The sequence below is a fragment of the Gigantopelta aegis genome, chromosome 15 (assembly GCF_016097555.1).
Source record: "Gigantopelta aegis isolate Gae_Host chromosome 15, Gae_host_genome, whole genome shotgun sequence".
Taxonomy (NCBI): Eukaryota; Metazoa; Mollusca; class Gastropoda; order Neomphalida; family Peltospiridae; genus Gigantopelta; species Gigantopelta aegis.
In genome coordinates this window covers 41,705,856-41,718,766 of record NC_054713.1, presented here as the reverse complement: position 1 = coordinate 41,718,766, position 12,911 = coordinate 41,705,856, and the positions used below count along the sequence as shown (strand labels likewise).

The following is a 12,911-nucleotide window of genomic DNA, read 5'->3' as shown; positions in this document are numbered from 1 at the left end:
CGGAACTCGGCAGTACCAGGTCTGAGTATTCCAGTCGAAGTACCACAAAGAACATTATCATGAACGTAAGTCGAACTTGTTTTTTTTTCTTGTTTTTTCGTTTTTTCATTGTTTTCTTTCCTTCATTTTCTTTTTGATTTTAACTGTATTTTCTTACTAAGTTTCAAGTAAGATATGATTCATGGGCACACACACAGAAACAGACAGACAGGAGACAGACATACAGACCGACAGACACACACACACACACACACACACACACAGAAGCAGACGCACCCACATCACTTGTCTTTTCAGGGCGTAGCTTAGCGGTTAGTTGAGAGTGTTTATATCCAATTAAGGTTCAAGCACGCTGCCCTGGACACACGTGAGCTTAGTGAGCGATGTGCCGGTGTGCCATTATCTCACTCTAATTGGGAGCCGGTACCGGGATGCGAACCCAGTAATTATCAGTCTTATAGGTTCAACACTATGCCACTGATTTTCCACTTATTTGATTTGATTTGATTTGATGTTATTTCTCAACAATATTATATTTAAAGAAATCTACAAACGCTAAGATATTGTTCAACAACTTAACTTACATCCAATATTATTTACATAAAGAGGGGGCGGGATTTAGCTGATTCGGCTGAGCTCTTGCCTGAGGTGCTCGAGTCGCAGGATCGAACCACCTCGGTGGACCCATTCAACTGATTGAGGTTTCTTTCTCGTTCCAACCAGTGCACCACAACTGGTTAAAGGTTGTGGTATGTGCTTTCCAGTCTGTGGGAAAGTGCATATAAAAGATATAGCAGAATCATGTAACGGGTTTCCTCTGATGACTTCGAGTCAGAATTATCAAATGTGTGACATCCAATAGCTGACGATTAATTAATGTGCTCTAGTGGTGTCGTTAAACAAAACAAACTTTATGTTTAACTTTCTTAGGTTTCTAAATTCAGAATTTTTAAATTAGGCACTGTTGCATAAAGTTAGCAAATGACATTTAACAAACATCAATTTTCTTTCTTATTTAAAACAAAACATGGAAGGTTCGCAAGTATACATTTCCCCTACATATTCGCTATTTCCTACCTATACGATTATGAAATTTGCTAAACTGAATACACATTCATTGCACTTCGCGCTCTACACACACAAACAAAAAAACCCCAAAACCCCAAAGAAACTCAGAAAACAATTTCGCCTGAAAATATTTTGAATTAAATATGGCACATACATTTTACCATTTTACGTCGGATCCATCAACAGTTTTGGAAGTAACAAAAGTATTCCATATGTATATATTATTATTTTTTCAAAACATTTTCATTTTCTACGTCAAGTCAAACTTGAATTGTGTAGTCCGTAACCATAATGTCCGACGCCATATAACTATCTCTACACTTAGTATCGAAATAATCATTATGTTAGATCCCCAATAACTTGCCTCGATGGTGTAGTGATTAAGTCATTTGAAAAAACAAATTGGTATACTGGCTTCGCCTCCCGGTACCGTCTCCCACCGAGAGCCGAGTGTTAACGACTCAGTGGGGACGTGTCAGTGCACTACCCCACTTCTCTCTCACTAAAGGCGACGCCGAGTGTTAACGACTTGGTGGGTAGGTGTTAGTCCACTGCCCCGACTTCTCTCTCACTAAAGGCGACGTCGAGTGTTAACGACTCGGTGGGTAGGTGTTAGTCCACTGTCCCGACTTCTCTCTCACTAAAGGCGAGGTCGAGTGTTAACGACTCGGTGGGTAGGTTTTAGTGCACTGTCCCGACTTCTCTCTCACTAAAGGCGACGCCGAGTGTTAACGACTCGGTGGGTAGGTTTTAGTGCACTGTCCCGACTTCTCTCTCACTAAAGGCGACGCCGAGTGTTAACGACTCGGTGGGTAGGTGTTAGTGCACTGTCCCGACTTCTCTCTCACTAAAGGCGACGCCGAGTGTTAACGACTCGGTGGGTAGGTGTTAGTCCACTGTCCCGACTTCTCTCTCACTAAAGGCGACGCCGAGTGTTAACGACTCGGTGGGTAGGTGTTAGTCCACTGTCCCGACTTCTCTCTCACTAAAGGCGACGCCACACGGTACGAGTGCCTCGTACGAGAATGGCCACGAGAATAACGTCTAACAACTGATCAATAACCCACTGTCCTGTTTTCTGGGAGGTTTTCAAAACGTTTTTTTTTTCATTTCTACATCAAGCCAAATTAGAACTAGTGTAGTTCTTAATCATAATGTTCGACGCCATATAAATATCTCTACCCTTAGTATCGAAGTAATCATTATGTTTGACACCGAATTAGTCCAGGACAGCCTGCTTGAACCTAATTGGATATAAGTACTAACATAACTATGAATGGATGGATGGATGGATGGATGAATGAATGAATGAATGAATGAATGAATGAATGAATGAAAATAATGAATGATTGATTGATTGATTGATTGATTGATTGATGAATGAATGAATGAATGAATGAATGAATGAATGACCCCCGAAATAGTCGTAGAAACATGTGCTGAGGTGTCGTTAAACCAACATTCCTTTCCTTTATTCCACAGGCTCTCCTTTCCGTCACTCTGTTGGCACTTTTGTGCTGTTCCGCCCTCGCCAGCTTCCCATAATATTATGGAGGGGATGGCTTCCACGGAGGTGCAGGTTTCGGAGGTGCTGGTTCCCATGGCAATGGTTTCCACGGAGGTGCTGGTGTCCACGGAGGTGTTAGATTCCTAGATGGTGTTGGATTCCACGGACGCCCTGGATTCCATGGCAATGGCTTCCATGGAGGTGCTGGTTTCCATGGTAATAATGGATACTACGGATACCCAGGTATTTTTAATATATTCAGGGCTTTTTTATTTATTAAGGTCTACAAACAAAAAATAAATAAGAAAAAGTGAAATTAGAAAGTAAATGTTTGTGGTTTTTTGGTGTTGTTTTTTGTTTGTTTGGGGTTTTTTTTTGGTTCTTGTCTTTTATCGGACTTGGGGGGGGGGGGGGGGGGGGCAGTGTTTTTGTTTGTTTGTTGATTTTTAAATGGACTTGAAAAGACAAAAAAATATGCTTTGAAAGTTGTTTTCTTTATAATATCGATTGATTGAGTGAATAGGTTTGGAGAGCATCCACTCTCGAGGAGAATCTAGAAGATTTTTTGTTTGGTACTAATGTTGTTGTTGTTGTTTAGGATATAGGCTACTTGATAACAAGTTTGCAGCTCTACATGCCTAGTTTTATAAATAAACCCACCTCGCAGATCAGAAAGTTAAACTAATATTGTGACTTGATAACCTGATTTAATGAAAAGAGAGGGTAACTGGAATATAACTGTTTTACGCTGCCCATTTTACTCAATGCGCCAGGGCATGAAAATCAATTCTTTTCTGGTAGGGTTTTTTTCCGCATAAGGTTCTACTTTTTCTCCCATTCGGAAACCTCTGTTTATTGCAAATAATTTTTATAACTAAAACAAATAATTTGTGTGTGTAGTCCTAGACCCACCCACTGCTTTCTATATAATAATAACGTGTGTAGTCCTAGACCCACTGCTTTCTATATAATAATAACGTGTGTAGTCCACTGCTTTCTATATAATAATAACGTGTGTAGTCCACTGCTTTCTATATAATAATAACGTGTGTAGTCCTAGACCCACTGCTTTCTATATAATAATAACGTGTGTAGTCCACTGCTTTCTATATAATAATAACGTGTGTAGTCCTAGACCCACTGCTTTCTATATAATAATAACGTGTGTAGTCCTAGACCCACTGCTTTCTATATAATAATAACGTGTGTAGTCCACTGCTTTCTATATAATAATAACGTGTGTAGTCCACTGCTTTCTATATAATAATAACGTGTGTAGTCCTAGACCCACTGCTTTCTATAATAATCTATATAATAACGTGTGTAGTCCTAGACCCACTGCTTTCTATATAATAATAACGTGTGTAGTCCTAGACCCACTGCTTTCTATATAATAATAACGTGTGTAGTCCTAGACCCACTGCTTTCTATATAATAATAACGTGTGTAGTCCTAGACCCACTGCTTTCTATATAATAATAACGTGTGTAGTCCTAGACCCACTGCTTTCTATATAATAATAACGTGTGTAGTCCTAGACCCACTGCTTTCTATATAATAATAACGTGTGTAGTCCTAGACCCACTGCTTTCTATATAATAATAACGTGTGTAGTCCTAGACCCACTGCTTTCTATATAATAATAACGTGTGTAGTCCTAGACCCACTGCTTTCTACGTGTGTATAATAATAACGTGTGTAGTCCTAGACCCACTGCTTTCTATATAATAATAACGTGTGTAGTCCTAGACCCACTGCTTTCTATATAATAATAACGTGTGTACCCACTGCTTTCTATATAATAATAACGTGTGTAGTCCTAGACCCACTGCTTTCTATATAATAATAACGTGTGTAGTCCTAGACCCACTGCTTTCTATATAATAATAACGTGTGTAGTCCTAGACCCACTGCTTTCTATATAATAATAACGTGTGTAGTCCTAGACCCACTGCTTTCTATATAATAATAACGTGTGTAGTCCTAGACCCACTGCTTTCTATATAATAATAACGTGTGTAGTCCTAGACCCACTGCTTTCTATATAATAATAACGTGTGTAGTAGACCCACTGCTTTCTATATAATAATAACGTGTGTAGTCCTAGACCCACTGCTTTCTATATAATAATAACGTGTGTAGTCCTAGACCCACTGCTTTCTATATAATAATAACGTGTGTAGTCCTAGACCCACTGCTTTCTATATAATAATAACGTGTGTAGTCCTAGACCCACTGCTTTCTATATAATAATAACGTGTGTAGTCCTAGACCCACTGCTTTCTATATAATAATAACGTGTGTAGTCCTAGACCCACTGCTTTCTATATAATAATAACGTGTGTAGTCCTAGACCCACTGCTTTCTATATAATAATAACGTGTGTAGTCCTAGACCCACTGCTTTCTATATAATAATAACGTGTGTAGTCCTAGACCCACTGCTTTCTATATAATAATAACGTGTGTAGTCCTAGACCCACTGCTTTCTATATAATAATAACGTGTGTAGTCCTAGACCCACTGCTTTCTATATAATAATAACGTGTGTAGTCCTAGACCCACTGCTTTCTATATAATAATAACGTGTGTAGTCCTAGACCCACTGCTTTCTATATAATAATAACGTGTGTAGTCCTAGACCCACTGCTTTCTATATAATAATAACGTGTGTAGTCCTAGACCCACTGCTTTCTATATAATAATAACGTGTGTAGTCCTAGACCCACTGCTTTCTATATAATAATAACGTGTGTAGTCCTAGACCCACTGCTTTCTATATAATAATAACGTGTGTAGTCCTAGACCCACTGCTTTCTATATAATAATAACGTGTGTAGTCCTAGACCCACTGCTTTCTATATAATAATAACGTGTGTAGTCCTAGACCCACTGCTTTCTATATAATAATAACGTGTGTAGTCCTAGACCCACTGCTTTCTATATAATAATAACGTGTGTAGTCCTAGACCCACTGCTTTCTATATAATAATAACGTGTGTAGTCCTAGACCCACTGCTTTCTATATAATAATAACGTGTGTAGTCCTAGACCCACTGCTTTCTATATAATAATAACGTGTGTAGTCCTAGACCCACTGCTTTCTATATAATAATAACGTGTGTAGTCCTAGACCCACTGCTTTCTGTATAATAATAACGTGTGTAGTCCTGTGACCCACTGCTTTCTATATAATAATAACGTGTGTAGTCCTAGACCCACTGCTTTCTATATAATAATAACGTGTGTAGTCCTAGACCCACTGCTTTCTATATAATAATAACGTGTGTAGTCCTAGACCCACTGCTTTCTATATAATAATAACGTGTGTAGTCCTAGACCCACTGCTTTCTATATAATAATAACGTGTGTAGTCCTAGACCCACTGCTTTCTATATAATAATAACGTGTGTAGTCCTAGACCCACTGCTTTCTATATAATAATAACGTGTGTAGTCCTAGACCCACTGCTTTCTATATAATAATAACGTGTGTAGTCCTAGACCCACTGCTTTCTATATAATAATAACGTGTGTAGTCCTAGACCCACTGCTTTCTATATAATAATAACGTGTGTAGTCCTAGACCCACTGCTTTCTATATAATAATAACGTGTGTAGTCCTAGTCCTAGTCCTATACCCACTGCTTTCTAGTGTAGTCCACTGCTTTCTATATAATAATAACGTGTGTAGTCCTAGACCCACTGCTTTCTATATAATAATAACGTGTGTAGTCCTAGACCCACTGCTTTCTATATAATAATAACGTGTGTAGTCCTAGACCCACTGCTTTCTATATAATAATAACGTGTGTAGTCCTAGACCCACTGCTTTCTATATAATAATAACGTGTGTAGTCCTAGACCCACTGCTTTCTATATAATAATAACGTGTGTAGTCCTAGACCCACTGCTTTCTATATAATAATAACGTGTGTAGTCCACTGCTTTCTATATAATAATAACGTGTGTAGTCCACTGCTTTCTATATAATAATAACGTGTGTAGTCCTAGACCCACTGCTTTCTATATAATAATAACGTGTGTAGTCCTAGACCCACTGCTTTCTATATAATAATAACGTGTGTAGTCCTAGACCCACTGCTTTCTATATAATAATAACGTGTGTAGTCCTAGACCCACTGCTTTCTATATAATAATAACGTGTGTAGTCCTAGACCCACTGCTTTCTATATAATAATAACGTGTGTAGTCCTAGACCCACTGCTTTCTATATAATAATAACGTGTGTAGTCCTAGACCCACTGCTTTCTGTATAATAATAACGTGTGTAGTCCTAGACCCACTGCTTTCTATATAATAATAACGTGTGTAGTCCTAGACCCACTGCTTTCTATATAATAATAACGTGTGTAGTCCTAGACCCACTGCTTTCTATATAATAATAACGTGTGTAGTCCTAGACCCACTGCTTTCTGTATAATAATAACGTGTGTAGTCCTAGACCCACTGCTTTCTATATAATAATAACGTGTGTAGTCCTAGACCCACTGCTTTCTATATAATAATAACGTGTGTAGTCCTAGACCCACTGCTTTCTATATAATAATAACGTGTGTAGTCCTAGACCCACTGCTTTCTATATAATAATAACGTGTGTAGTCCTAGACCCACTGCTTTCTATATAATAATAACGTGTGTAGTCCTAGACCCACTGCTTTCTATATAATAATAACGTGTGTAGTCCTAGACCCACTGCTTTCTATATAATAATAACGTGTGTAGTCCTAGACCCACTGCTTTCTATATAATAATAACGTGTGTAGTCCTAGACCCACTGCTTTCTATATAATAATAACGTGTGTAGTCCTAGACCCACTGCTTTCTATATAATAATAACGTGTGTAGTCCTAGACCCACTGCTTTCTATATAATAATAACGTGTGTAGTCCTAGACCCACTGCTTTCTATATAATAATAACGTGTGTAGTCCTAGACCCACTGCTTTCTATATAATAATAACGTGTGTAGTCCTAGACCCACTGCTTTCTATATAATAATAACGTGTGTAGTCCTAGACCCACTGCTTTCTATATAATAATAACGTGTGTAGTCCTAGACCCACTGCTTTCTATATAATAATAACGTGTGTAGTCCTAGACCCACTGCTTTCTATATAATAATAACGTGTGTAGTCCTAGACCCACTGCTTTCTATATAATAATAACGTGTGTAGTCCTAGACCCACTGCTTTCTATATAATAATAACGTGTGTAGTAGTCTTTCTATATAATAATAACGTGTGTAGTCCTAGACCCACTGCTTTCTATATAATAATAACGTGTGTAGTCCTAGACCCACTGCTTTCTATATAATAATAACGTGTGTAGTCCTAGACCCACTGCTTTCTGTATAATAATAACGTGTGTAGTCCTAGACCCACTGCTTTCTGTATAATAATAACGTGTGTAGTCCTAGACCCACTGCTTTCTATATAATAATAACGTGTGTAGTCCTAGACCCACTGCTTTCTATATAATAATAACGTGTGTAGTCCTAGACCCACTGCTTTCTACGTGTGTATAATAATAACGTGTGTAGTCCTAGACCCACTGCTTTCTGTATAATAATAACGTGTGTAGTCCTAGACCCACTGCTTTCTATATAATAATAACGTGTGTAGTCCTAGACCCACTGCTTTCTATATAATAATAACGTGTGTAGTCCTAGACCCACTGCTTTCTATATAATAATAACGTGTGTAGTCCTAGACCCACTGCTTTCTATATAATAATAACGTGTGTAGTCCTAGACCCACTGCTTTCTATATAATAATAACGTGTGTAGTCCTAGACCCACTGCTTTCTATATAATAATAACGTGTGTAGTCCTACTGACCCACTGCTTTCTATATAATAATAACGTGTGTAGTCCTAGACCCACTGCTTTCTATATAATAATAACGTGTGTAGTCCTAGACCCACTGCTTTCTATATAATAATAACGTGTGTAGTCCTAGACCCACTGCTTTCTATATAATAATAACGTGTGTAGTCCTAGACCCACTGCTTTCTGTATAATAATAACGTGTGTAGTCCTAGACCCACTGCTTTCTGTATAATAATAACGTGTGTAGTCCTAGACCCACTGCTTTCTATATAATAATAACGTGTGTAGTCCACTGCTTTCTATATAATAATAACGTGTGTAGTCCTAGACCCACTGCTTTCTATATAATAATAACGTGTGTAGTCCTAGACCCACTGCTTTCTATATAATAATAACGTGTGTAGTCCTAGACCACTGCTTGCTTTCTATATAATAATAACGTGTGTAGTCCTAGACCCACTGCTTTCTATATAATAATAACGTGTGTAGTCCTAGACCCACTGCTTTCTATATAATAATAACGTGTGTAGTCCTAGACCCACTGCTTTCTATATAATAATAACGTGTGTAGTCCACTGCTTTCTATATAATAATAACGTGTGTAGTCCTAGACCCACTGCTTTCTGTATAATAATAACGTGTGTAGTCCTGGACCCACTGCTTTCTGTATAATAATAACGTGTGTAGTCCTAGACCCACTGCTTTCTATATAATAATAACGTGTGTAGTCCTAGACCCACTGCTTTCTATATAATAATAACGTGTGTAGTCCTAGACCCACTGCTTTCTATATAATAATAACGTGTGTAGTCCTAGACCCACTGCTTTCTATATAATAATAACGTGTGTAGTCCTAGACCCACTGCTTTCTATATAATAATAACGTGTGTAGTCCTAGACCCACTGCTTTCTATATAATAATAACGTGTGTAGTCCACTGCTTTCTATATAATAATAACGTGTGTAGTCCTAGACCCACTGCTTTCTATATAATAATAACGTGTGTAGTCCTAGACCCACTGCTTTCTATATAATAATAACGTGTGTAGTCCTAGACCCACTGCTTTCTATATAATAATAACGTGTGTAGTCCTAGACCCACTGCTTTCTATATAATAATAACGTGTGTAGTCCTAGACCCACTGCTTTCTATATAATAATAACGTGTGTAGTCCTAGACCCACTGCTTTCTATATAATAATAACGTGTGTAGTCCTAGACCCACTGCTTTCTATATAATAATAACGTGTGTAGTCCTAGACCCACTGCTTTCTATATAATAATAACGTGTGTAGTCCTAGACCCACTGCTTTCTATATAATAATAACGTGTGTAGTCCTAGACCCACTGCTTTCTATATAATAATAACGTGTGTAGTCCTAGACCCACTGCTTTCTATATAATAATAACGTGTGTAGTCCTAGACCCACTGCTTTCTATATAATAATAACGTGTGTAGTCCTAGACCCACTGCTTTCTATATAATAATAACGTGTGTAGTCCTAGACCCACTGCTTTCTATATAATAATAACGTGTGTAGTCCTAGACCCACTGCTTTCTATATAATAATAACGTGTGTAGTCCTAGACCCACTGCTTTCTATATAATAATAACGTGTGTAGTCCTAGACCCACTGCTTTCTATATAATAATAACGTGTGTAATAACGTGTGTACCCACTGCTTTCTGTATAATAATAACGTGTGTAGTCCTGGACCCACTGCTTTCTATATAATAATAACGTGTGTAGTCCTGGACCCACTGCTTTCTATATAATAATAACGTGTGTAGTCCTGGACCCACTGCTTTCTGTATAATAATAACGTGTGTAGTCCTAGACCCACTGCTTTCTATATAATAATAACGTGTGTAGTCTTAGACCCACTGCTTTCTATATAATAATAACGTGTGTAGTCCACTGCTTTCTATATAATAATAACGTGTGTAGTCCTAGACCCACTGCTTTCTATATAATAATAACGTGTGTAGTCCTAGACCCACTGCTTTCTATATAATAATAACGTGTGTTGTCCTAGACCCACTGCTTTCTATATTTCTCGTGCCAGCCAGTGCTCCACAACTGGTGTAACAAAGGCCGTGGTATGTACTATTCTGTCTGTGGGATTGTGCATATAAAAGATCCCTTGCTGCTAATCGAAAATAATAGCCTATGAAGTGGCGACAGCGAGTTTCCTCTCTCAAAATCTGTGTGGTTCTTAACCATATGTCCGACGCCATATATCCGTAAATAAAATGTGTTGAATGTTTCGTTAAATAAAACATTTCCTTCCTTCCTATAATATTGAGACATTTTAAAATGATTTCCATGAATAACGGGACAGAATGGAGACCCTTGTATGAAGTAACTATAGGTTACATCTTTTATTCAGTAGAAATATATTTTGTTATTATAAAGGATTACTGTTGATTATCATGTATTATATCATAAACAAACAAACAAAATAAAGGCGAAATAAATCAATCAAAACAAGCCATGATTGTGCAGCTTTTAAAACCCTACACAGAGGGCGGAACAGAACAGAACAGAACTTTATTTACTCCCAGGCCGTAAACCACGGCATATGAGGTACATAATACAATTATACATATATTTTGACAAGATGGTAAACGTATAAGTATTTTACATAAATAAATAAATAAACAAATACATACATATATTTATATATACATACATACATACATACATACATACATACATACATACATACATACATAAAATACTTTTAGCCGGGGGACTTAAAGGTATTCATAATAAATTTTTAGAGAAAATTGACATTTTACGAAGGACACCGGTTTTCTTACTGTTGAAGACATTATAAAATTTATATGTATTAGGTTTTGATTGACAGTATTGTGGTAAGTAAATAATTCTGGGTTCTTTGAAAAATGGGCATTTAAGTATATAATACAACTCGTCTCCGATGTCGTTACTGTTGCAGAGGGGACATATTCTATCATGTAGTGGTATTCGTGTCCATCACCAATGTTTTTTCTCAAGTCATGTTAGATATGTCTCAAATGTAACACAATATTTTAACAGGTTGTAATTTGAAGCTTTTCCGAAATTATCGATATGACTGTAACATGTTTGCAGGAATTGATCTTTAAGTCTTAAAGAAATAAATTCTTTAAAAAGTATAACACTTGCAATTCTATTACATTGTGACATCCATATATATGTACAACCAATGTTATCCAATATTGATTTTACAAAGTCTATCCATTTATGTTTGTAAATATTATTGTAGTCATTCAACAACAATCTATAAGCAAATAATGATAACTTGGACTGCTTCCCTGTAATTAGTCTGAACCAAAAGGTAAACATTCTTAGCTTTACAGTTATAGTTACAGGGAAACGTCCAAGTTCTCCATACAACATGTACAACGGTGTAGAATTCCTCACTGGTAACAGTAGTTTTAAAACTTTATTATACAATTTATCTAAGGAAGCTAAACTTTCGAAACCCCATGTTTCGCATCCGTATAAAAAAAACTGGTATAACCATGCAATCAAATAATTTAAGCTGACAGTGAATAGATATATTACAGCGTTTTCCTTGTTTGAGAACGAAGCCCAGTGTTAAACCACTTGCCTGATGTGAAGTCGTTGTGGAATCGATCTCCATCGGTGGACGGAATGGGCTATTTCTCGTTCCAGACAATGCTCCACGGCTGATATATCAAAGGTCGTGGTATGTGCTATCCTGTCTGTGGGATGGTGCCTACAAAAGATCGCTTGCTACTAATGGAAAATTATATTGGGTTTCCTCTCTAAGACTATATGTCAAAATTACAAAATAGTTGACATACAATAGCCGATGGTTCATAAATCAATGTGCTCTGGTGGTTTCTTTAAACAAAACAAACTTTGACTCAAAACTCTCACTGTCTGTTGTAGGATACGGAAACGTCTACGGTCACGGAGCTGGATTTGGCGCTCACGGAGCTGGAGCTGGATTTGGCGCTCACGGAGCTGGATTCGGACATGGACTCAGAAATGGACTCGGACATGGATTCGGAAATGGATTTGCCGGACGTGGATTTGAATCCGACGGACAAGGATATTAAGGAAATGCGGGACTTCTTCACTAAATCTTCGGCACTGGGTTTCGTTCAGATGAAATTAATAAATTAACTGGTCGAGTGTAAATCTCGTGTTCGCCTTTTCCTTTTGTTCATTCTGTTCGGCCTGTAGGCCCGTACCCACTATAAAATGACTGGGTGGATGGGGGAGTGAAAACGGAACCAGGCTGCAGTGAGATACGTATTCTCTAGATTGGTAAAAATGGATAAGCAAGCGGCAGTGCTAACCGTATACGACCTTGTCAAAACAACCATTTGAATCTGCTTTGTGCAGAGATACGAATTTGGATTATGATACAGTCCCGTAGGAACAATATTTAGAATGGGGGCACAATCTCTAGCGAGGGTGCTACAGTCGCTAATGAGGTGGGGGTTGGGGTG

At 37.7% G+C, this 12,911-nt stretch overlaps 1 protein-coding gene across 2 annotated transcripts; it reads left to right on the top strand.

The window, feature by feature from the left end:
* The first annotated feature begins 13 nt into the window (after positions 1 to 13).
* On the top strand, positions 14 to 12,597 carry LOC121389868. 2 transcript variants are annotated; one of them, XM_041521523.1, is made up of 2 exons: positions 14 to 65; positions 12,346 to 12,597. In XM_041521523.1, the coding sequence occupies exons 1-2, from the start codon at positions 60 to 62 to the stop codon at positions 12,580 to 12,582; spliced, it is 243 nt and encodes an 80-aa protein (XP_041377457.1). In that variant the 5' UTR covers positions 14 to 59; the 3' UTR covers positions 12,583 to 12,597. The 2 variants fall into 2 exon arrangements, with proteins under 2 accessions (XP_041377457.1, XP_041377456.1); XM_041521522.1 differs by lacking the exon at positions 14 to 65 and adding an exon at positions 2,551 to 2,818.
* Positions 12,598 to 12,911: the final 314 nt, after the last annotated feature.

Excerpts from the sequence above, each read along its gene's own strand:
- LOC121389868 (XM_041521522.1), top strand. The coding sequence starts at position 2,723 with ATGGTGTTGGATTCCACGGACGCCCTGGATTCCATGGCAATGGCTTCC. Across the intron at positions 2,819-12,345 it reads TGGATACTACGGATACCCAG|GATACGGAAACGTCTACGGT; the intron begins GTATTTTTAATA and ends TGTCTGTTGTAG.